The sequence below is a fragment of the Ciona robusta genome, chromosome 12 (genome assembly GCF_009617815.1).
Source record: "Ciona robusta chromosome 12, ASM961781v2".
Lineage (NCBI taxonomy): Eukaryota > Metazoa > Chordata > Ascidiacea > Phlebobranchia > Cionidae > Ciona > Ciona robusta.
Window position 1 is genome coordinate 2,448,166 of NC_143246.1, and position 25,331 is coordinate 2,473,496.

Below are 25,331 nucleotides of genomic sequence, written 5' to 3' on the forward strand. Positions count from 1 at the left end.
TGCAGACCATGCATTGACGAAGTGTTGACTTCACGGTTGCTTGTCCCCGTATGATCCAGTACGTTTCGCGAATGGCTGCCAACACATGCAAGGTTCCACTATGACCTTCTTGTTCATGATAAAAGCGGATTATCAAGCGTGTTACATGGTGGTCACTTGGTAAATGATTTGATGCCTTGAACGTGCTGGCAAAAGTGAGTTTTGAAGACGTCCACCCACGCGAAGTACACCTTTGTCTACAAATCATTGGAGAATATTGACCTTTGGTAGTTTCCTAGTGCATTTCTTTGTCGTGCTTAACTGTGAAGAGCCTTGGTTTGTTTTCAACAGAATATAAAATCCACCAAACGCACTACTCTCTTGTACCCATTTAACGATTTGTGCCGATGCGTCCATGACGTCACGAGTTGATAACGGGTCCCTCCCTGTTAACATGAGCCCGTTGTATGTATTTGTCTACCATGTACCGTTAGTATTTTAAAAGCCAAGGTACACCTCGCTGTCGCTGTAAACGTTCCCAACTCGAATAGCTCGTACAGATATGGTGAAGTAAGGGTGTATCTTTTTCCTGGACCTCCACTTGGTTGATTTTTAATTTTTTACCTCTGCTTCGTGAATTGCAGAGATACGATTAGCGACAAAAGTATGGAACCGTGTACTTGTGTTGAAAATATACTGAAGAACGGACGTCGAATCTGTCCAGAAGTACGTGTCGTTAATCGAATAATCAATTTCTCGCAGAATGAACGTGGCTAGCTTGACAGCAAGGACAGCCGCATCAAGCTCGAGTCGTGGGATTGTGACCGTCTTTGGGGCAGCGACTCGTGATTTCCCAAGAGCTCTGGCCACTTGCTAGTGCCATTGACACTCACTACCGACGCCGTTTCATCACGTCGTTGTCTATCTTCCAGATCCAGCCCTCCATGGCCTACTCAATACACGGCCTAGGAATACACCGAAACTGGTCAGAAAATAAGAGGCCTATTGACGCGAATAATGCCCATTATAATACATTGTTACGTCACGGTTTTATGAATGGATTTCCTTCATTTTGAATGCAGTTGTTGGTAGGTTCAATACCAGTTCTAGGTTGTTTTAACTTACACAGTTTATCATTGTTACGTCACGGTTTTATGAATGGATTTCCTTCATTTTGAATGCAGTTTGCAGTTGTTGGTAGGTTCAATACCAGTTCTAGGTTGTTTTAACTTACACAGTTTATCACAGAACGTGTCGCCGGGATATTTTCTTGTTTAGTTAAAATCATACCAGACATATAAAGCAGCGCAAAAGGTTTATTAGTATATAAATATCAGTTTATTAAGCATACAGAGAGACGAGCAATCTGATTTAGTTTACCAACACAGAAAACCTACGTTTTGATTATATTTAATTTAGTAGACAGGCATTTGGCAAGTTTTATAATGCAGCACACCTTTATAATTTTATTTAGATTGAATTGTAAGCCACCAGAATTATCAAGCAAGCTATTTAAGCATGGACAATAGGTGTACCGTAGTTGGATAAAAATATTTGGATAAGGGTACCATCTGTGCATGTTATGATCATGAAGAAGTGGCAAGAAGATCTTCAGGAAGGAAGACTAGTCAAATTTAAACAACGACAAAGGTCTAAAGTTAGACACAACACTTAAGTAAGAAGGGAGGCTATCGTGAGTTTGTTTGTATTATACAGTCTTAATTTATAATGTGCTGTATGACCCATTTTTTGACCTTAAGGAAGAGCCTCTGTCCTGCTTTAACAAAAAAACCTCGAGTAGAAAATGGGTTATGAGCAGCAGGACAGATCAAGGCATAAGCACCTTGAGACAAAAGGCTGATGCTTGTGTTTATCCAATATCCTATATTGTTTTTAAGGACCGGTTTTAAAAGTCCACAACGGACATATCAATTAACTTACTTGTTGTTACTGCGGTGTTGTTTTGCTAGATATGCATAGGCTGTCTTAAAAAACTTCTGTTTTAATCCAAATACTATTTTCACTCAGCGACTGAGCCAAACTAAACTGTCGGTAAAACTTACTTGTATGCCGCACGTGGTTAAAAGTAACTCCTATCTGTTCAGTCATGCTTAAACATTTATAAAAAATATAAGATATTGACAAAATAACCCGAAAAATAAGGTAATTTAACCGGGAATGGTAAATAAACTGTTATTTGATGCAAAAACTACAGCCAGACAGCAAAATCCATTCATAAAACCGTGACGTAACAATATATTATAATGGGCAATATTCGCGTCAATAGGCCTCCTATTTTCTGAGCAGTTTCGGTGTATTCCTAGGCCGTGTATTGAGTAGGCCATGAGCCCTCTCAAGTCCAATTCGTGTTGGCGAACCTGATGTCTTTCTTCGGTTCCATCTGCACGTTTCTTCGCTTCTCTTTCATCAGAACGTTCGTTTCTTTTCTGCAATCTCATCCGCACGTTTCTTCGCTTCCATTTCATCTGCACGCTTTTTCTCATCCCGAACCGCTATTCTTTCTTCTCGTTCAAGCTGTGTTATCACAAAGTCACGCAAGTTATCGCCGGTATATCCTAATCGATTACCAGTTACCATCCAATGATCAATAGAGGCCATTGCCGATCCTACCATTGCTGTTTAACTTCGCTTATATAATCAGATAAATCCCGGACGAGCCCCCACGGGTATCGAATGGTCACGATACGACGTGGTTTATTTTGGGATTTTAACTTGGAAGTTCTCTTAACAGACAACAAACTAGTACCTTGATCAGATGGCACACAACGTTTATTCTTAACGCACACAACCTTATTCAAATAGAATCACGTTTATCAACACAAATACCTTTCTAGTAAATACGACACATAACAATAAACTGTAAGCCCTTTAGCATTATGACTACTAAACTCCAAATGTGATAGTGTTTAAGTTTAATAAATTGTCGGAAACCTACTATTGAACGAAACTGATCATAGGCTTTATTAAACTTAAAAACGAACGTCTCGGTAAAACACACAAGGACTTTACACGAGTACGGAAGGATTATGCAAGAAACACAGGAATGTTGATTACGCGCGTTGAAGCTTACGCGTCGCACAATAATTAATAGTGTTGCCAAACGGGCCATACATTTAGTTTAACGCAGTGGGGAATAGAAACTTAAACACTATCACAATCTCCCCTACTAAATTAACATGAAGGCATAATATATTTTTAATTTAACACAAAATTCACGCTAAGAGGCCCAGAGGTTTTCGACGAATTTGAGGTTGGTCTGAATCTTCAACGGACCGACAGCTGTCGTTTAATGGCTCTTGAACATCTTCGGTAGTTTCTTGGTTGGAGTTATTGTGTGTTGGCGACGGACATGGGGCGAGGTCCGAAGTTGAGACTGTCGACTCTCTGCCGTCATTGTGACGTATGTTGGCATAAGAATTGTTAGCATTAAGTAGCTCCACTTGATCACATAATGGATCTCCTTTGCTACGGACGTACCGTCGAAGTAGCACCTGTCCCGGAGAGAGAAGCCATGTTGGCATAGATGTTCCGGTCATGGAACGTCTCGAAAAGGTAAACAGTCTTTCGTGAGGAGTGCAATTTGTACTGGTACATAATAGTGACCGAACAGCATGTAGAGCTTGAGGTAACACATCTTCCCATTGATCCTCCCGGTGACTTTGGTCGTGTAACATTAGTTTTATAGTCCGCCATATTGTCTGATTGATACGTTCACACTGAGAGTTCCCTTTCGGATGATATGGGGTTGACGTGCTGGTAGCTATGTTGCGTTTAAATAAAAACTCTTTTGTTTCTTTGCTCACGAACGATGCTCCTCTGTCACTGTGTATATAAGCAGGAAAACCGAATAAACAGAAAAGTTGGGACAAACACTCAATTACAACTGTAGATGAGAGGCTTTTACAGGGAAAAACAAATGGATATCTACTGTATTCGTCAACCACAATTAGTAGGTATGGATTTCTACCTCTAACTGGACCTTTAAAATCTATACTTAACCTCTCCCATGGCTGTATAGACTTGACCAAAGTTCCTTCTTGAGGTTTGTAAAAACGTGGCTTGACTTCCGCACATGTTTGGCAACTGCGACACACCTGCTTAGTTTCTTCGGAGGTAAATGGAAGATTACGACCTTTTATAAAATGATAAAAACGAGCAAAACCTGGATGACCCAAGCTTCTATGAAGTAAGCAAAGGTCTTGTCGAGAATTAACATGAGAACAAACACGAGAGAATGTGTCCGGGGCTACATTGCTTATCCCAGGCTTATGGCGTATTTTATAGTCATATTGACTAAGTTCAAGTCTCCACATAAGCAATTTAGAATTCTTTATTTTACCTCGGTTCTTCCGATCGAACATAAAGGCGACGGAACGTTGATCTGTTAAGGAAAACACGATCTTCCTTTTAGAAAATGCGACCATTTTCGTACAGCTTCGACGATCGCCGTTGCTTCCTTATCCACCGCGGGGTAGTGTCTTTCCGTCGAATTGAGCGTTCTGGACATAAATGCAACTGGCCTCCCATTTTGAGACAGTATCGCAGCGATCGCATAATCGGATGCATCACTTTCTACTTCGAAGGGGAGATCATCTTGAATGGCACCGAGACTGGCTTTAACAAGATTACTTTTTAATTCATTAAATGACTTTAATGCTTCCGCTGTTAGAGGGAAACTTTGGCACTGTAAGAGTGGCCCGGCACTTTTAGAATGCTATAGGCAAACATACCGACTATTCGTTTAAGTTCCTTGCTGCTCTTTGGTGGCGGCAACTGTAGAAGAGGTTGAGTCTATGTGGATCTGGTCGAATATTTCCAAATGATATGCGGTATCCCAGCAAATCAAGTGTTGTCACACGGAACTTTGATTTATCATCATTGAAAGTAAGATTATCTTGTTGAGCTGCATGTAATAAAGCGTTTAGGTTTTTAACATGTTCCTGTAACGTTGACCCAGTCACTGTAATGTCATCTAAATAAGCATATACTTTCTTGAGTTGGTGGCGAGCTATAAAGCGATCAATAACCCGTTGAAAAGCCGAAACTCCATTGGTGACACCGAATGGAAGTCGCTTGTATTGATATAGACAACCATCTGCCTCGAATGCAGTATATGGTCTTTCATGATATAAAAGAGGGACCTGGTGATAGGCAGAACGGAGGTCCAACGAACTATAGAAAGTATCAGCCGCAACGTTGTTAACTATTTGTTCTATTTTAGGGAGAGGATACGCATCTAACTGTGTGTACCGGTTTACAGTTTGTGAGTAATCAATTACCATTCGCTTTTTCTTTGTACTTTCTTTTACCACCAGTACCTGTGCCCGCCAAGGGGACCTAGAGGCTTCAATAATATCCGAAGCAATCAACCGTTGTACCTCAGATCGAATAAATGCCTGATCCTCTCGACTGTATTGCCGTGAACGGGATGCGTAGGGTTGAGCGTGACGGTCCATAAATTCAAACAAACGTGGAGGGCTTACCTTTGCAGCCGAAAGAGCGGCGATCTCCATTGGCACATAAGGAATGATTAGTTTATCAGCATCGCCTCCCAGTTTGAATGTAACTTCAGAGTGCATTTTCAGAAAATCTTGACCAAGGATGACGTCGGCGCATAAGCCTTTAATAATATCGAATGTGACGTCGACGTATTTTCTTCCAAGAAATGATAGAGTGGCTTTGGTTCTCCCGAAAGTTTTAGTGGGATTACTTCCTGCTGCCATATTTATAGACATTATTACTTTATTAAGCGATAGACGTGCCTTTCTTGCTGTACCCCTGTCAATAAAGTTATTTGACGCTCCGGTGTCTAGCAATATATCCACCGTTGCCCCGGCCAACGTTCCTGTTACTATTGCTGGCTCCAGACAATGGGGTGCACTCGCAAGAATAGAAGATAAATATGGACGGCTGCACGTACCTTGAGTTATTGTTGAAACCCGACCTCGGTCATAAGCTCGGCATACCTTGGAAAAATGGCCTCGCTTCCCGCACTTAAAACAAGTAGAATACCTAGCGGGACATACGGTACGTTTATGGTCCGGTTCTCCACAAAAAGGACATGGCCTCCTCGAAGTAAATCTATCAGGACGAGTTACTGCGGTTGCTTGGGAAGTGGACCTACTTCAAGATCTTCTCCAATTCTTGAAGTTTGCGGCAAGGAGGCAGTGAACGGTGGCGTTGTTGAGGTAGAGGCCACATTCATAGTAGCGTAATGTTGCGCTCTGTCAAGACTATCAGCGAGCTCATGTGCCTTTCGTAAATCTAGTTCATCCACCTCGAGTAACCGTTGACGTATTGCCGTCGAATTTAGTCCATTTATGAAAGCATCTCTAGTTAGTTCATCTCGGTATTTTTCTTTCGTGACGTCGGTGAACACACATTCTTTCGCCAGCATCTTCAATTGCTGTAAATATTCAGCGATCGTTTCACCAACAACTTGTCGTCTGCTAACGAGCAAATGTCTGGCATATATATTATTCTTTCTTCTTATAAATGTTCTGCCGAGGATCTCAAAGGCTGCGATAAATTAAAAGTATTACACTTGCAATACTTTGAGTTTTGAACTAAATGTGATGACTATTTATATGCGAGATACAATGGCTAGCGCACGAAGTGTTAAACAACTCCATGACTGCTCTTTATCAAGCATACAATAAACGTTTCCGTACGCAAATTATCTGGGGCGCAAGTTGCTTCGATAAAACAAAACAAATAGGGTGAGAGGAAGCTATACAATAAAACAAAAGGCAGACGCGTGATTAATCTGCGGGATATCACGTTAGCGGTCCAGACGAACTAATAAATTCCCCGGATAGCGCTTTGGTTGATACAAAGCATTTGTGACATTATCGAATACAGAAATAGGCAATAAAACAACTATCGCTGCTCAAATCTGCTTTCACGCGCAGCATCATATACATTTGTATCGTTGTTACTATAACGTTTCTTCGTGACTACACACACTCGTAGTTAAATCTGTACTAACACTGATGCGCAACGGTGGAGTAAGGAGCTGGACTACCATAAGAGAGTACTATGATGTAACAAATCATGAAATACACAAACAGTTTTTAAGATTTTATTGTTTATAAAGCCACAACTGCTTAAGTGGTAGCGTAAAAATAATTCAGTAGTAACGTAAAATTAATTCAAGTTGTATGGTAAAATTATTTTTTTTTGTGAGATTAAGGTCTAAAAATAATGCAACTTTTAATATAAAAGTAATACAACTTATTTCATAAAATGCTTTTTTTCGTGTTGTATTTTGACCAGGTTGGGCCCCCATAGGCTCATGTTGTTTAACTATTGACGAAACATGAAATACACAAACAGTTTTTAAGATTTTATTGTTTATAAAGCCACAACTGATGCACTATATCTTAGTGTTTCCATGTTGGTTTCAATCTTCCATTTATTGATTGTTGCATCATAAGCCTCAATTGATTTTGATTCAGCAGCATCATAACTAACACAAAATATTAAACTTTTATTAGATGAAATTATAATTTAACCACATTTATTCAGCTAGCACTAACATGTTTTAAAATACACTGTTAACCAATTTGTAATTTGAGCTAGAATAATTTATTAATAGTATCAATGGCAGTAGATGGAACTGCAACAAAAATCCAAGCCTTTAGTGTTTGAAAATGCATCTGAGAAATATATGCTGGTTTTCTTATTTGTATAACATTACATGATGACAAACAGGCGGGAAACTTTAAATTAAAATTATGAAATTGAAACAATTGTCTTAACGATATTGTGTAGTTAAATAAAAAATGCAACACATTTTATGGGACCATAAGGCTAAAAAGCATTGTTGTGGGGGGAAACTTTACAAAATGGGATGCACATGCTGTATTAACACCTGATATACAAGTTATTAATGAAATGATGATATTACATTTATCAACCAGGTACTAAAAAAGTAAGGTAAACAATAAATAAAAAGGTAGAATGGGGCATGACAACAAATTGTATTTTTTAGTAAATCCATGCATATTATAACAGCAAAAAAAAAAAATTAAAATTATGAAATTGAAACAATTGTCTTAACGATATTGTGTAGTTAAATAAAAAATGCAACAACACATTTTATGGGACCATAAGGCTAAAAAAGCATTGTTGTGGGGGGAAACTTTACAAAATGGGATGCACATGCTGTATTAACACCTGATATACAAGTTATTAATGAAATGATGATATTACATTTATCAACCAGGTACTAAAAAAGTAAGGTAAACAATAAATAAAAAGGTAGAATGGGGCATGACAACAAATTGTATTTTTTAGTAAATCCATGCATATTATAACAGCAAAAAAAAAAACAAAATTAAAACACATCTTACGGACAATACAATAAAAGTAATTTTAAAATATCAGATGATTTTAAGGCAAATTTATCTGTTATTTCCTATTAACAACTTTATAATCTTTAGAAGCACCCTTAGCCTACCCTCCAATGACGTATATCTTCCCATTCACAACACAAGCACAGGATCCATATCGCTCGTGGTTCAAGCTGCCAACATTGGTCCAAGTGTTGGTTCGAATGTTAAACCGGGAAACTCTTTTTAATCCCAAACCACCTTTGTAAACATTGTATTGTATAGTATATAGAGTGATGAATATACAATTCAGTTCTAATTATTATAAGTATATTATTTTCATGAACATATTTGTTTAGGTAGAACTTTAAGATTATTTTGTTGCAGGCTGTTTGAAAATGCTAAACAAACTTCTTACAATCATTTTATTATATTCAGATTTATTAATATACAATTTGTTTTACATATTTGTATTATTCATTTATAAATATAGTATTATAAACAACATTAAAAAAATAAACCATATGCCATCCAGTCATGTTATGTATTTTTTAACCTGCATTAAATTGTACCTAATATATTTAATGTTTTGCAAATATACGTTTTGATCCATTTTCTTTAATAACATAACAACATATATTGCTATTAAATTTTTGTGTTTATTTTAACAAAGCAATAACAGAGCAAATTTATTTGTCTAAACAAAACATCAAAACCTAATCGATAAATATATAGTTTATATATAGAATAAATAACGAACCAATGGCGTAAATCTCATCATTGTAAACAACACCGCACAATTCCACTCTTTTCTCATTCATTGGTTTTAGTGACATCCATTTTCCTTCTCTTGGGTCGTAACTTTCCATTGAATTTAAACGATTTAAAGAATCCCATCCACCAAAAGTGTACAAGCGACCTGTACATGAGTTATGTTTAAATCATTAAATTATTTGATCTCAATCAAACCGAAGGAAAGTATTTTAATGAATTATATAGAATATGGATAAATGATATTTAATAAACCAGTTTGCTCTAATACATAGTGAAAAAATGGTTCACAGTGAACCATGACAGGAAGGATCCATTTAATTATTAAAACAGAGTGCACAAACCTAGAAATGTTAAACATTGAAAATCACCATGTACTGGTTCAACCTTAAAGTAATTACTATTATAAAATATTTGAATAATAACAAACATATTCAATTTGATAAGAAGCATACTATATTGTTATACCAACTGTGTGGAAAGTTTTTCTGTGTATGGATTATTCAATTTTTGTTAAACAAAATTAAAAAAATCAAGTTATTTGATATGTTATTGTGATCTGTGTCATTTTAAACTTACTTATTCTAACAAGGGATCACAGATCTAATGAATGAGCACGCTTTAAACTAATTAGCATAATATAGTAGGGTCGGGGAAGATGGGACACCTTTAACACATAATATCCAAATAGCCTGATCGTGTTTTAAACAATTAACAACGGTCTGTGAAAGTCGTGAAATACGGTTTTATAATTCATTAACTGTTATTTGTTTACTACTAAATGTAAAGAGAAAACAAAATGAAAAGGTTTCCGATCTACCTCCACCCTGCTATATTAATTAATCCTTTTACTACAACGGTCGACTGGACTCGATCAAAAACAAATCTGAAGTAACCACCAAAACGGGTTCTAGTCGCCATTGGTAACTGTGGAGCAGTAGGCAGAATGTTTTGGTAAAGAATATGTGTAAATACGCTTTGTACAACTCCAGTACCATGTGTTTACTGTAAACTTACACTAGTTAACGTTGTCGTCGCTTAAAAACGTTTGTTTTCATGAATTTTGACAAACTGTAATCACGCAGTAATTAGATAATGTTAGAAGTTAATATTAATCATAGGATGTTGAATTAAAGAATAATGTTTTAATTGCGATTAATGATAATACGGTATAAGAGTAGTGCATTTAATGCGTCCCCACTTAACTGCTAATAGTTTGAGTCGTGAATCGTTGTGTGGATTTCTCATCTCACAAACACGTGCCGCTATGTAAAGTGCATAAGGAAAGTAATCGGTAATTATTTGCTCATCGTGCGGTTTTAAATCTGAAAATTCAGTCTAAAAATTATAAATATATATTATGATTTGATTTCAATCAAGAGAATAAAGAAAAATGCTAGAATTAAGAATTGAGACAAGTGCGGAAAAAAGTCACGAAAAAAAAACAACACCAAGAAGTTCAAGAACAACTGTTCGACGAAAAAGGATCTATATGACCACTAATGTGCTCAATAAGGTTAGGAATGATTATACACATGCTACTGTCCATATTCAGCCCACTTTATCATTACATTCATATTTATTATACCAACCATTACAAGAAACAAGAGCATGCAGCAGTCGTTCAGTTTGCATTGAAGCAATGTTTGTCCAAATATTCACCACTGGATTGTATAATTCAACTGATGATAACACATAATTACCACTATCCCTTCCTCCTGCTACACACATTTGATCTGAAATATTTTTAAAAATTGAAACATTTGTACTTCTAACATTATAACAGTCATATCTGGTGCCGTGGTTAGCGCGCCTTTTTTTTTAGGCAAGACACTTAACAGCAATTGCTCCAACCCAGTGATCACTAATGGGTTGTCCAAATTATCAGCAATATAAACAAAGTAAAAATCTCACAAAACATTATCACCCACAGAGTAACATACATGGTAACTCGTAACGAGGTGTATGAACACCCGTGTTATAATGACTGTCATTTTCCAGCCACGCCAGGATAAAGTTAGTTACATTCATTCATTCATTCACTAATAAGAAACATAAAAGTACGGTTTGTGTTTGGTAACATAAAGTTAAGGTTCAGACTTAATATAAATTTAAAGGTTCAGAGCCAATAAATAAGATTAGCCAGAAACATTTTTTCAACAACAATATTTCACCAATATGTTTTTAAACATAATAAAGAACCAACCATTTAACACAGAAGATGCTGCACCCCATCGTGTTTCATTCATAGATGCAACTTTTTTAATTTTAAATAATTAATAATTATATTAACCTATAAATTAATAAAACATAATTAAAACAAACAGTTATTTGAAACTTAATTACATACAGAAGTTGTATTATACAATTAAATGATTAATGACAAAAATTTATTATATTTATTATTCATGTTTATAACTGAAATATATTTTATCAACATAATAATCCAGAGCGTAATAATCTCCATCACTAGGTGGGGTAATAAACAACATAAAACACTTAAATAACTTACCCTAATTTCTCTCAAATGTTTCCCGACAACGTCATAAATTTGAACAAGTTTTTCTGTTCCACGACCACCCACAATCATGAACTCAAATGTTGCTTCTATAGTGAAGTAAAAATCAATCACAATACACCACTGCCATTTATTTAAAGTCAATGATATTATTTTATGATTATAAAAGTGAAGTAGATAAAATGTTAAGGCTGGTGATTGTAAAATACCGGCCAAAACAATTTTGGGAAAAAAATTGTATATAATAAATGTTGTTAACCCAAGTTTCCAATAACAGTATAAATAGGCTCTAGGATCTAGATCTACTTTGTGGCACAAGATTAGTAGAACTCTTATAAATTACCTTCTCTAGCTCCGCCATGTTTCACAGCACCACCTGGTACATCCGGTTGATTTTTAAGACGAGCGATATACTCTGGGTTGAGAACATCAAAATAGAAATCCAATCTCTTTATCCATCTCTAGGTAAAATAAAAAGAAATGAATAACACATGAAACAAATATTGTATTTGAATAAGCAAAATATCACTGCCAGATAAACGCAGTGTAACATGCACGGTATTCCATTAACCCATATCACATGTAATGAAAGTTACTACATGGAAAATACAGATGGTAAAATTAATAACTATTTAAAACTATAAAAATACATTCTTTTATTATTTTTTAATACTTTTATCTGTCACTAATTGTTCAAGTTGTTACAACTTTTTATTGGTAATAAAAATAGGTTTCTTCTTGTAAATGTTAATAGAATTCGCACTTTTAAACTTTTTCAAACTTGTAATATTTATAATTATTCTATACCTCAGATTCTTTAACGACTCCTTCAAGGAATGCGGTTGACAGTTTTTTGACATCAATCAATTGAAACAACTGTTCAATGAAATGTTGACGTTGTTTAAAGTCGTGTTTAATCCAATTCAAGATGGTCCTGAAAATCGAATCTTGGCAAGAATCCTGAAATTGTAGCAAAAGTATTTTAGTGAACAATGTCACACACTTTTCACCAAATTAATGATTTAAAATTAAACCTGTTTCTGTTTCAAAGCAATTAGAGCTTCAGCTTCATTAACAGACAATTCCATGAATTGAAATTCCTTTGAAACCAACTCTAAGTTGTCAACGATGAATTTGTCACATTTTCCCACCAACTCCAGAAGCTGGTATCTTTGTGCAAAGGAACGGAAACTTAAACAGTTCCCAACAGCAAGTGCATCATTAAAGAAGCTAACACAATATCCCTTTACATCTAGAATTAGAATCGATTATTTAATAACATGTGAATATATATTTAATAAATACACATATTACCATTTAGCTGCAAGTAATCTGAAGCCTCATAAAGCTCGCAAACAGTTTTATCGCTTATATCGATCACTTGTAAGTAAATGAAAGTGAACAACAAATCCAATATTGAAGCCTTCATCTCCTTTATTTCAATATCTTTATTAAAACCTTCCTTGAACTGAAACAAAAATTAAACAATAACCAAAAACATTTTGTCCAGGAAATGTTGATGTTATTGAATCCTACTGATTTTGTTATTTAACTCTAAGTAGCAAACTTCTAGCCAAACAAACTCAATAGACATATAGTATTTATTAACCTTACTATTTACTTACAATCTTGATTTAAAACATACCAATATTGAACACTAACAATAATCTTGCAGTTAGTGACCAGTGAAAATTCTGATCATTAATTAGTCAGGTCACCATATTATCTGCCAGATAATTTGAAATTTTTACTGCTGCTCACCAGCGACAAAAATATTGCTTTTAACATTTAAATCCTAATATTATTCATGTTTCACAGTACATAGTCAATATGTGCACAAAACAACTTTATCAAACAAATAGGTATAAAAAATGCCTATATTTGAAAATATTATTATTTCGTTTCATTACATTACCCCAGATGTGAACATTTTCTCATAATAATCAGAATATCCAGCAAGAATACTTTTCTGAGCTGAAACTTCTCCATCTTCTAATTTAAATGTGACATCAGTAAACACTTTTCTTTTACGTAACCTGAATATTATTTTGTCGTAATATATTTTAAACAATGATTAAGAAACGTTGTACTTGCAGAAAATCAAGCATGCTAAATATACGTAGTAATGTTTTGGAATGAATTTGAATTTAACTTATTTACCTTTGAGTGGCGGGTTTTAGATTTTTTATTTTTCTGTATGGCTGAAAATTTGACAACTTTTTAGTGACCACTGGATTGGACCAATTGTCATTAAGTGTCTAGCGCAAGAAAACATACGTCCACATAGGGTAAAGCGACGAGCCTTGAACCCATTTCCTTTTTTGTTGGACGCGCTAACCACTTCGCCACGGCGCCAGTAATAATAATATAACATATAATAATCGTTACCTGTTTAACTTTGTAAGTACACGTCCTTCATGATCGCCTTTGTATTGTATCACGTGTTCATCATTTGTGGCCATTTTATGCTTACGATATTTTGATCAAGAGCAGAATCTAAAATACCAAGATCGTAAAAATCCTTTCTGTTGGATTACAGAGTAAGCCACACTAAACTATTTGAGAAGTAAAACGTCATAGGCTTTAAACCAAAGATTTACCAAAAGGGAAAATCCCCTACTTGCATCTATAAAGCTGCTATTATAGTGCGTTAATGGGATAATATACGCGAACTGCAACTTTGTTCGGTAGGGACAAACGTATATTACGTAATTTCCACTGACTAAACATTGTCTCGTTCTGTTGAGTGTCATATTTACGCAGTCAGTTGCTAATAAATGATTAACCAATCATGTGATTTATTTTAAAAAGGAAACAACAAACTATTACTTTGTGAAATTTGAGTTCCCAATAATAATACTAAGTGAACAAAATTACAAAGGCAACAAAAGCGGACATATGACAAGACGCAATATGCACACCAGATTCGACAAACCATTAAATAAGCCACCCGGAACGTAGGTTACTTAATTGTGAGTGTAAGAAAACGATTGAGTAAAATAAAACAACTGCCTATATACAACAAATGGTAAAATTAGGTCACATATGTTAAAATTAACTCAAGCTCTTACCACTGCATAAGTAACGAGTACCATGAGAATCAATTTTAAATTATAACACAGCTTTACTTCACTTTTGCGAAGTAGCTTTACAATCTTACACGATGGTTTGCGCACAATACAATTGCTGCTACCAATGCGAGTTATCCACAAAACTAACATTGCTGTGTTTGCTAAACGCGCGTTTATCGGGTTTAACAGTTACCAGTCAATCGGTAATAAAGCAATTTCCTTTATATAACCAGTAAAATTGACATTGTGACCTGTACGATGGGCGTGGTTAACATATTTAAAAAACTTTCAAATATACTGATGCAAACATTGTGATTAACGAAAAACAAGTCAGTACCAAAAACTGTTTGATCAACCAAGAACAGTCATTATAGTAGGGGGAAAGATGGAATACCTTTTCGTTTTACTTTCTCGTCCCATTTGGTAGTAAACAAAGAACTATTAAAGAATTATTAAACCGTATTACGACTCCTATATATAGATGTTAATTGTTTAAAACACGATCAGGATGTTTTGATATGATGTGCTAAAGGTGTCCCATCTTGCTCCACTGTACTAATAACATTCATTATGAAGTTTAGCTAAATCGATGATCAATTTCGACATATTTATTGTCTCACTTCACAGTTAATACCGCTGTTTTACAGCAGTGAATGGTTATCCATATTATGTGTCGCCTGGTCGATGCATATATCAATTTCATATACCAGAGAATTGATAAAAACTGAGAATAAACTTTATATTGTCTTACAAATTGGGGATTGCTAAACTATTTTTTTCGCACAAGCCAATTCGCATTAATTATCTCCAAAGACCTGTGACTGAATTTCGAATATATTTTTCATACATCATTTTTTTAGTGCATCAGTATATTCTATTTGAATAACCCCCGATGTATACATTATAGAATTAAAAATGAACCTTTCAAAGTTTAGCAATAAAAAAAGGATGCGAGCCGACTACACAGTGGGGTAAGACGAGACAAAAAGTTAAAAAGTTAGTCTACGGGTTGTGTTAGTTTGAGTATATCTGCTGGTTCGACAGATGGCATAACTGAAAATGATGGCCTAACCGTTTAATTTCTCTCTGGGAACAGCTTTCTGGGAACAAACAATACCTCTAGCGTTTTTTGGATTTTTTTATTATTTTATGTATGGCTGATAATTTGGATAACACATTAGTGACCGCTGGGTTGGAGCAATTGCCGTTCAGTGTCTTGCCCAAGGACACATACGCCCATTATAGCAGCAGCAACGCGCCTGAACCTATTAACCTCTGGGTTACAGGCGGGCGCGTCAACCACTTTGCCACGGCGCCGTAGACTGTTATCGGACCATGGACTAATGTTGGCGGCATAATAAGAGGCTAAGCATTGCTGTGGGGGAAACCTTATAAAATGGGATGCACACGCTAGAAATGATTATAAATAAAAGGTAAACAATGAATAAAATGGTAGGGGCATGGATAGTGCATGTAATCTCCTAATGCACTGCTGCCTGAAGTCACATTTTTGTGGTAAGTTTGTGCATGTGTAACAGCAAAAGACAAAATTAAAAAACATAGTACGGATAAAATAATAATAATAATTTTAAATTATCTAAAGATTTTAGGACAAGTTTGTCTGTTATTTCCAATTAACAACTTTATAACCTTTAGAACCACCTAACCTCCAATGACGTATATCTTCCCATTCACAACACAAGCACAAGAACCATATCGCTCGCGGTTCAAGCTGCCAACATGGTCCAAGTGTTGGTTCGTATATTATACCGCTCCACACTTAATCCATAACCACCTTTGTAACATTGTATAGTATATAGAGTGATGATATAAAACAGCATTCTAATATTATATGTGTTAAATGTTATTTTGTTGTACAGATATATTTCGGTAGAATTTTAAGATCAGTTTGTTGTAGTAAGTTTTAAAATGTTAAATAACCTTCCTACAATACAATCATTATATTCAGATTTATTATTAATATACACTTTTGTTTTACAATTATTGTAGTTCTGTTTTACATTAATGTTTGAATTATTCATTTTTAGTTATAATATTATAAATAACAGTAAAAAAACAGAGAAAAATAATCCAAACTAAACCCAACAAACCCACTATTCCATCCAATGATGTTATATATTTTTTCCTAATATTTTTACTGTTTTTGCAAATATGTTTTAGTCACTTTTAACATAACAGATATTGTTATAAGAGAACATATATTTCGACTGAAAAATGAAACATAAATAAATCCAATATATATAACTTTAATACTGTGATATATATATTATAACAGCACACTATTGGTACTAAATCTGCAAATTTAATAATAAGAAAACCTTATTGTTATTATATATTTTATAGATAGAATAAACAACAAACCAATGGCGTAAATCTCATCATTGTAAACAACACTACACAATCCGTGTCTTCCCTCATTCATTGGTTTTAGTGATTTCCATTTTCCCTCTCTTGGATCGTAACTTTTCATTGAATTTAAATGATTTAAAATCAATAATTTCTCACCTCCACCAAACGTGTACAAGCGACCTGTACATGAAATGCATTTAAAATCCTTAAATTTTTTGATCACAATCAAACTGAAGATTAACAATATTTCTACTTAATTATTGTTAAGCAATGTAAAGTGTGAATGTAACTTATACCTTATCCTTGGGTGGTCGGAAAACGACAGTTGTTATAACACAGATGTTCATACACCTCCCTCAAGCTTACAAGTTACCAACTACCAAGTATGTTACTTTATGGATGATTATTTTTATTGTGGGTTTTTAATTTCTTTATGTGTGGCTGATAATTTGTTCAATCCATTAGTGATCACTGGGTTAAAACAATTGCCGTTAAATGTCTTGCACAAGGACACATACGCCCACAATGGTAGCAACGATGAGCCTTGAACCTATACCTCTGAGTTTGAGAAAGGCGCGCTAACCAACTGTGCTACGGCACCGGACATGGAATTTAATAGAATATGGATAAATTCTATTTAATAAAACAGTTTGATCTAATACATGATAAAAATAGTACACAGTAAACAGTGTCAAGAAAGATCCATCTAATTGTATATTGGAATAATACATTTATAATCAGAATACATAAAACGTTTAATTTAACAAAAGTACACAAATCAAATTGCTTGATGCGGTGTTGTGATCTTGTTATTTTAAACTATATAACTTTTCTAACGGGGTTGAGAATCTTTATACGCATGGTACTGTCCATATTCAGCCTACTTTATCATTACATTAATATTTGTTCTACCAACCATTATAAGAAACTAGAGCATGTTGCCATCGTTTGCTTTGCATTGAACTAATGTTTGTCCATATATTTACCACTGGATCGTATAATTCAACTGATGATAATGCATTAACACCATCACTTCCTCCTGCTACACACATTTGATCTGAAACATTTTTTTTTAATTTATACAATATTACTTCTAACATTATAATAGTCATTACTAATAAGAAACATATATAAGTACTTTTTGTGTTTGGTTACTAATAAGAAACATGTTTGGTAACAAATATAATCTTAGAAGTTCAGACTTGCCAGTATGTAAGTTAAACCACCCCAATGTATATAAACAGTACCAATAAATTGTTAAATATAAAAAACAACCATTCAGCACAGCAGATGCTGCAAATTGTCGTTGTTCATTCATAGATGCCAACTTGTACCAATCACCATCTACTTGGTTTAAATCCAAACATTCGACAAAGTTGGATCTCAGACCACCAGCGGTATAAACATGGTTGTGTATCTTCACGATGGTTGAACCATCCCTTTCATACAAGGTTGGCTGTGGAAAATATATATATATATATATTTTTTAAATATATATATACATTATTTTTTAAAACTTACTCTATTAATTTAGTAAATACAACAAAGAAAATTTAAACTTTTACTCCAAAAACAATGTTGAATATTTAATGTTAATTTAACAAAACAGTAACTCATAAATAAATAAATAAATGGTTTCTTTGAGTTTCCCCAGGTACCTCGGATATCTGGGAAGATAGCATGTGGGAGAGACCAATACACAACAAAAACTTTGATTGAAACTTACCCGAAAATATAATGTGTTAGGAAGAAAAAGCAAACAGATATTTTATTACGCCATCATGCTGTATGGTAATAATGTTGATTGTTTAATATTTTGATCAAACTATAAATTATGTAATACCAAGGGCGCCGATCCTGGGTATGCGGCGCATACTTCAGAATATTTATAGAGTAAGCGGCATACCCATTTTCTAACGCTTCAGCCGTCTAGCGGTCTCATACGAAACACTAAAGCAGGAGGGTAATAATACGTTACGTTTACGCGCGTAAGAAGTATTTATTGCAAACGTATTAATACTTTACTTGATCACATGCGTGAAAAGGCAAATATCCAACCATTTTTCAAGCAACTGCAGGCTAAATAATCAGGGAGACAATCGCTATTATGACGCAAATTATCAACGAGTGAATTGCTATTGTGCCGTAATCAATTACCAGGTTCAAACAATCACTAGTATGTTTCAAAGAATCCACGTGTAAAGAATCCCTACTATTTCGTAATAAACATGTTGCTTGGTTGAGGAAAATATCGTAAATATAAAGCAGTTATACTTACAGAACATATTTAGGTGTTTATTACTGCCTGTTGCCATGTTTAATAGACAAATTAAATTTAATTTACACGCAGCTATGAGAAAGGCAGTGTTAAGTTTGTATTGCGAATTCCCGCCGAAAAAAACACGTATGCGCCGCACGTATACAATGACGTATATGACGTCATAGTAAAAAAAACACGTATGCGCCGCACGTATACAATGACGTATATGACGTCATAGTCAAAGCATAGGTGCACTCCGCATACCCCAGAATTCGGCGCGCGTGTGTTTATCCTGCAATAAACCAACCTTTAATGGTTTAAAACTTTTCCTGTTGATGTCATAAATTTGAACAAGTTTATTTGTATTCCAACCACCCACAATCATGAATGCAGATTCTATTGTGGAGTAAAAAAATGAACATAATGCAGCAACTGAAGCAATTAAACTTAAATTGATGTGTTCAATATTAACTACCTGATGAACATGATATTTTATTGTTACATTAACATCACACAACACAAATATAGAACTATTGATAATTTATAATATCATGATTCATGCTTGCTAATTTATAAAGTTTTTCTGAGTAGACAGATTATTTATCCGGGAAATCACATTCAGGATAAACAAGAGATCACAGATCTAATGAATGAGCCACGTTTTAAACTAATTAGCATAATATAGTAGAGTCGGGGAAGATAGGACACCTTTAACACATATCCAAGCAGTGTTTTAAACAATTAACAACGGTCTGTGGAAGTCGCGAAGATACGGTTTTGTTTACTACCAAATGAAAAGAGAAAAGAAAATGAAAAGGTGTCCCATCTTCCCCCATTCTACTATATTAATTAATCCTTTTACTACCACGGTCGATTGGGCTCGTTCAAAAATAAATCTGAAGTAACAAACAAACGGGTTCTAGTCGCCATTGGTGACTGTGGAGCAGCAGGCGGAATGAATTTATACATGTATTATAACCAATGAAACTTATGACGTATGAGAATTTAGTGATTGGTAAAGAATATGTGTAAATACTTGTACAACTCCTGCACCAAACTTACACTAGTAAACGTTTTCGTCGCTTAAAAATTGTTTTTATGAACTTTGACAAACCGTAATCACGCAGTAATTAGGTAATGTTAGAAGTTAATATTAATTCATGTCCCATATTTCTAGACCTTATAGCCGCTGTTTCGAAATGCCATAGGAAGTTATAGCTCAACCGGTTAGGTCGCGCGCCGGGAACAGATAATAGTCTACTTTTATTTATAATTGCACACTAACAACGTAAACAAAGCCAAAACTTACCAATATTACTGTGTTGATATTACTGGGTTCCCGAGGTATGGCAGTTTCACTTGACTCGCAAGCGTTACAATCATTAATTACTCATTAATTGGACGATTTTACACACTATGGTTTATAAGCCTAAGCTTAGTTAAAATTATTGTATCGAATACAGTCGATTAATCAATGGTAAAGTACATTTTAAGTACGAGTTGGCGCCTTAAACAAACAGAAATGTTATCGTTAATTACTCGCTAATTAGACGATCATATGCAACATGGTTTATAAAACTATGCTTAGTTCAAAATACTTTATAGAGTACGATTATTTAACTAAAGTTCAAGGTGCATTTTGAATTTGGCGCATTTGATCAAACAGTAAAGTAATCGTTAATTAATCGCCAATTGTGCGGTTTAATTCTGAAAATTTAGTCCAAAAATTATAAATATATATTATGATTTGATTTCAATCAAGAGATTAAAGAATAAATGCTAAAATTAAATATTGAGGTAAGTGCGGAAAAAGGTTGTCCAAAAAACAACAACAAGAACAACTGTTCGACGAAAAAGGATCTATATAACCACTACCGTGCTCAACAAGAACAACTGTTCGGCGAAAAGGGATCTATATGACCACTAACGTGCTCAATAAGTTACACAATACCATGTTGCGTTGATAAAATTTAGTATTATTATTTATACCTGGAAGATCTATGGCATTTCGTTGTTGACCGAACGTTTCTGAAAATAACAAAAAATAAAACCTTATATTTAGTAGTATATATCTCCGATATAAATGTTGTTTAGAAAATATAAATATCTATATGCTACTCTCTATTGTCAGCCCACTTTATCAACACATTTATTTATTATACCAACCATTATAAGAAGCATGGTCAAGTCGTTCAGTGTTTATTGTTTCAATGTCAGGTACCTCATCCACTAACGTGGTGGTAGTGGTTTCCAAAACTATAAAAAATAACAATCACAATTTTATGATCGATATTTCTGCATTATCGTATTCACCGGAACCGTCTTTGTCAGGTAACTCATGGGTGAGGGTTTTCATATCTATAAAAATACAAAGTTTTTCAATACCATGTTCCTCAGCTCAGCATAGTTATACATACCTAAACTTTTCATGGCAGCTAACTCATCCATTTGTTGAGTGATGGTTTCCAAAACTATAAATAAACATTTTTATATTATAGGCTATGTAAAAAGTACAGTGCATATATAAAAAACACGGCAACATTTACTTTTTGTAGCTTTGGGTCGTTTGGTTGGTTCTTGCTGCCAGCATTTCTTCATAAGAGATTGTAACCTGAGAAAAATGTCATGATCTTGTTTCTGATGCTGTTTGAATTGCTTATCCACTTCATCCAATTTGCTTTGGTTGGGCCTCGTACCATTGCCAATGGCTGCCACAATATTATCTCTACCAGCTGCAGAGTCAGAGTAAGCTCGTATTCTTGTCAGTACTTCATACACAATGATACCGTAACTGTTGGATAATATTCACTTGTAATAATGTCAGTGAAGATGTAACCAAACAGTCAAATATAAGATACATATAAAATGAATGAATTTAACTTGCTTTATCTTCGCCTGGCCAAAAAAACAACGGTCGTTATAACATAGATGTTTTCTTTCATACACCTCGTGCCCGCTTATGAGTTACCACGTATGTAACTTTGTGGGTGTGCTTTTTCTCTGTATGGGTGACAATTTAAAGAACCAATTAATGAGCACTGAGTTAGAGAAATTGCTTTTAAATGTCTTGCCCAAGAACACTTTATAGTTGTGTAGAAATGAGTTACCTGTAGATATCCATGGTCGGTGTTTTATCTGCAAATAGATCTTTAAGAAATTCAGGAGCAGTGAAAGGCCATGTGTGTTGCGTTGAATGAGGAATTTCGAATGTTGTTTGGCTGACACCGGTTTGTTGTCTGATGTTCACTGAACCAAAGTCGGCAAGTTTTAGAACCCTGGATGTTGTAAGAAGAATGTTCTGTGGTTTTATGTCACCATGGATAAAAGCTTTCTTCTTATCGTGGTAGTGCAGGTAACTGATGGCTGATATCAATTCATGCAAGAGTCGAAGTCGCCCAGTCCAAGAAAGAATATTCTGAGTTATGAGGTCATCTAAGTTGCCGCCTTCCATGAATTCCATCACAAGACCCTCCCTTCCAAAAAGTGATGTCACGCCATAGAAGGTGACAATGTGGGGATGCTTTATTCGTTGGAGAATTTTTGCTTCATTTTCAAACCTGTTAGTATTTAGAAATTTTTAAATGTTGCAATTCAAGTTAGCTAGAGAAGCAATAGCTGAGTCGGAATAAAAAGAAAGGGGCCGGATGGGTTGTTGATAGGGGAAATAGAAAAATTAAACATATTTACTTCTAACAAAAAATATCTTACTCTTTTTTAGCATTTTGTATTCCTTCATTGCTTCCAGTGATACGAAACAACTTCAAAGCCACCCTGCCTAGTAATGTGTGATAACAAACTCGAACTTCACCGAAACCCCCTGTTCCAACCACTTTAAAGTTATCATTGTTAAATTCGGTTGGAAATTCACTTGCATCATATTTCATCACCCCCATATTAGCTGGAATATTACGTATAAGCTGTCATCACTGAATTAATGTAGCTTCCTGTGCCTCGTTGTGCAACAGACCAAGTTACAACAACACTTCCCAACAATTCCTATATTATGTACAAATTTTAAGCAAACTTTTGTCATTTGATTTAATCTGAATAGATAAATTATTATGATTATTACTTGGTAATTCAGTCAAACTCATTATGCTATTTTCTTTTGTCATCACATTGAACGAAAGTACTTTGCAAAGCATCCACAATTATTATCAAAGTTTAGTAACAATTTCTCAAAGTGTAAATACTATACCCAGCGGGCACAGTAACGTAGAAAAGACGTCCTATATAAATTAATTTGTATTGTGTGCACCAGATCCACAATTATTATCAAAGTTTAGTAACAATTTCTCTGCCATGAATATTGTTTCCTCAAAGTTTCATGTTTTGATAGGCTTTTAAAATGTAAAAAATATAGCGAATATTCATTTGTAATGTTACCAGCAATTTTTACTTCAAAGTTTAGTAACAATCTCTCAAAGTGTAAATACTATACCCAGCGGGCACAGTAACGTAGAAAAGACGTCCTATATAAATTAATTTGTATTGTGTGCACCAGATCCACAATTATTATTAAAGTTTAGTAACAATTTCTCTGCCATGAATATTGTTTCCTCAAAGTTTCATGTTTTGATAGGCTTTTAAAATGTAAAAAATATAGCGAATATTCATTTGTAATGTTACCAGCAATTTTCACTTCTATAAAATAGTTGCGACTTATTATCCGATCATCACTCTTTTTTTTTCACAAGTGGGCGCTCTTATTAAATTTAAAATTTTGAAAAAATACACAAAACCCTTTAAATTGGTAATAAGCGTAAAACAAAATAACTTAAATACTGAAAATACCTTTTTACCTTTATATAAAACACCTAGTAAGAAAATCTGTCCCAAATTAGGTATAGGTTATATACGCTCTTTCGTTCTGTTTACTATTGTCGGCTTTGTGGTGTAGGGGTTTGCGTGCCGTCGGTTAATCTCTTTGTTTCGTTCTTCCCGGTTTCGAGTCCCGCACAGCAGCTTTTTTTGTGTGATTAGCCCGGGTTAGGGGTTTAAGTCTTATGTGTGTTAACTGTAAAAATAACTGTTACTGTACCAATACACGTTTTATATGTCACAAAAACGAATCAAAAACGAATGCCTTTTCAAAAGCAACTTCATAATAATTTTAGATATTTGTAAAGTACATGGTTTAGAATACATAACTCAAAATACGTATTCTATGTCGAAAACGCCATGTGAATTTTAAAAGTTCGTTTACTGTCACAGGTTTGTTAGACACAGGCTGTTAAAATGGCCTGGACCTGTCAATACACAACTTGAAATTGTACGGATAAAGCATCTGTCAACACTTTATTTGATTCCCACTACGATACGTTGTGAAAAAAACACCTAGCACAGACCAGCATTCGTTGCTAACAAAGCCATAGAAGGCCGATGGACCTCTACGTTGCCAACGCTCGTTGCTACAAGAAGATCATCTTACTTATGGAGAATCCCCTGTTGTGATCAAAGTCATAGAAATCTGGGTTTTCATTTTTCGGCGCAAACCTACCATTGTTTTTATTCATTCTTACGTAATAATTTTAAAAAAGTTTGATTTTATTTTGTATATTTGTCCGGCGCCGTGGTATAGTTGTTAGCGCGCTTGTCTGTAACCCAGAGGTAATGGGTTCAAGGCTCGACGCTACTACCGTTGTTGGCGAATGTGGCCTTGGGAAAGACACTTAACGGGAATTGCTCCAACCACCCAGTGGTCACTAATGTGTTGTTGGCTAAATTATCAGCCATACATAAAAAAATAATAATCACCCACAAAGTAACACACATGGTAACGTAAGCTGGCACGAGGTGTTAAACCTATGGGGGCCCAACCTGGTCAAAATACAACAAGAAAAAAGGCATTTTATGCATTAACAAGTTGTATTATTTTTAGATCTTTATCTCAAAAAAAAAATTTTACCCTACAACTTGAATTAATTTTACGTTACAACTTGAATTATTTTTACGCTACGACTTGAATTAATTTTACGTTACGACTTGAATTATTTTTACGTTACGAC

At 34.7% G+C, this 25,331-nt stretch overlaps 3 protein-coding genes across 3 annotated transcripts; all 3 read right to left on the reverse strand.

The window, feature by feature from the left end:
- Positions 1-7,252: 7,252 nt before the first annotated feature.
- On the reverse strand, positions 7,253-11,359 carry LOC149726437 (uncharacterized). The gene is made up of 5 exons (XM_089890747.1): positions 11,311-11,359; positions 10,697-10,840; positions 9,094-9,252; positions 8,462-8,594; positions 7,253-7,468 (listed from the first exon to the last, which is right to left on the reverse strand). The coding sequence occupies exons 1-5, from the start codon at positions 11,351-11,353 to the stop codon at positions 7,354-7,356; spliced, it is 594 nt and encodes a 197-aa protein (XP_089746873.1). The 5' UTR covers positions 11,354-11,359; the 3' UTR covers positions 7,253-7,353.
- Positions 11,360-11,954: 595 nt separating this feature from the next.
- LOC149726438 (kelch-like protein 12) lies at positions 11,955-16,483 on the reverse strand. The gene is made up of 7 exons (XM_089890745.1): positions 16,361-16,483; positions 14,011-14,118; positions 13,538-13,658; positions 12,937-13,090; positions 12,657-12,874; positions 12,430-12,582; positions 11,955-12,083 (listed from the first exon to the last, which is right to left on the reverse strand). The coding sequence occupies exons 2-7, from the start codon at positions 14,082-14,084 to the stop codon at positions 11,955-11,957; spliced, it is 849 nt and encodes a 282-aa protein (XP_089746871.1). The 5' UTR covers positions 14,085-14,118; positions 16,361-16,483.
- Positions 16,377-23,427, reverse strand: LOC149726439 (receptor-interacting serine/threonine-protein kinase 4-like). Its single transcript, XM_089890744.1, has 11 exons — positions 23,032-23,427; positions 22,431-22,880; positions 21,870-22,114; positions 21,741-21,794; positions 21,637-21,681; positions 21,490-21,579; positions 19,631-19,719; positions 18,339-18,519; positions 17,980-18,120; positions 17,076-17,243; positions 16,377-16,488 (listed from the first exon to the last, which is right to left on the reverse strand). The coding sequence occupies exons 1-11, from the start codon at positions 23,214-23,216 to the stop codon at positions 16,421-16,423; spliced, it is 1,716 nt and encodes a 571-aa protein (XP_089746870.1). The 5' UTR covers positions 23,217-23,427; the 3' UTR covers positions 16,377-16,420.
- Between the last annotated feature and the right edge of the window lie 1,904 nt (positions 23,428-25,331).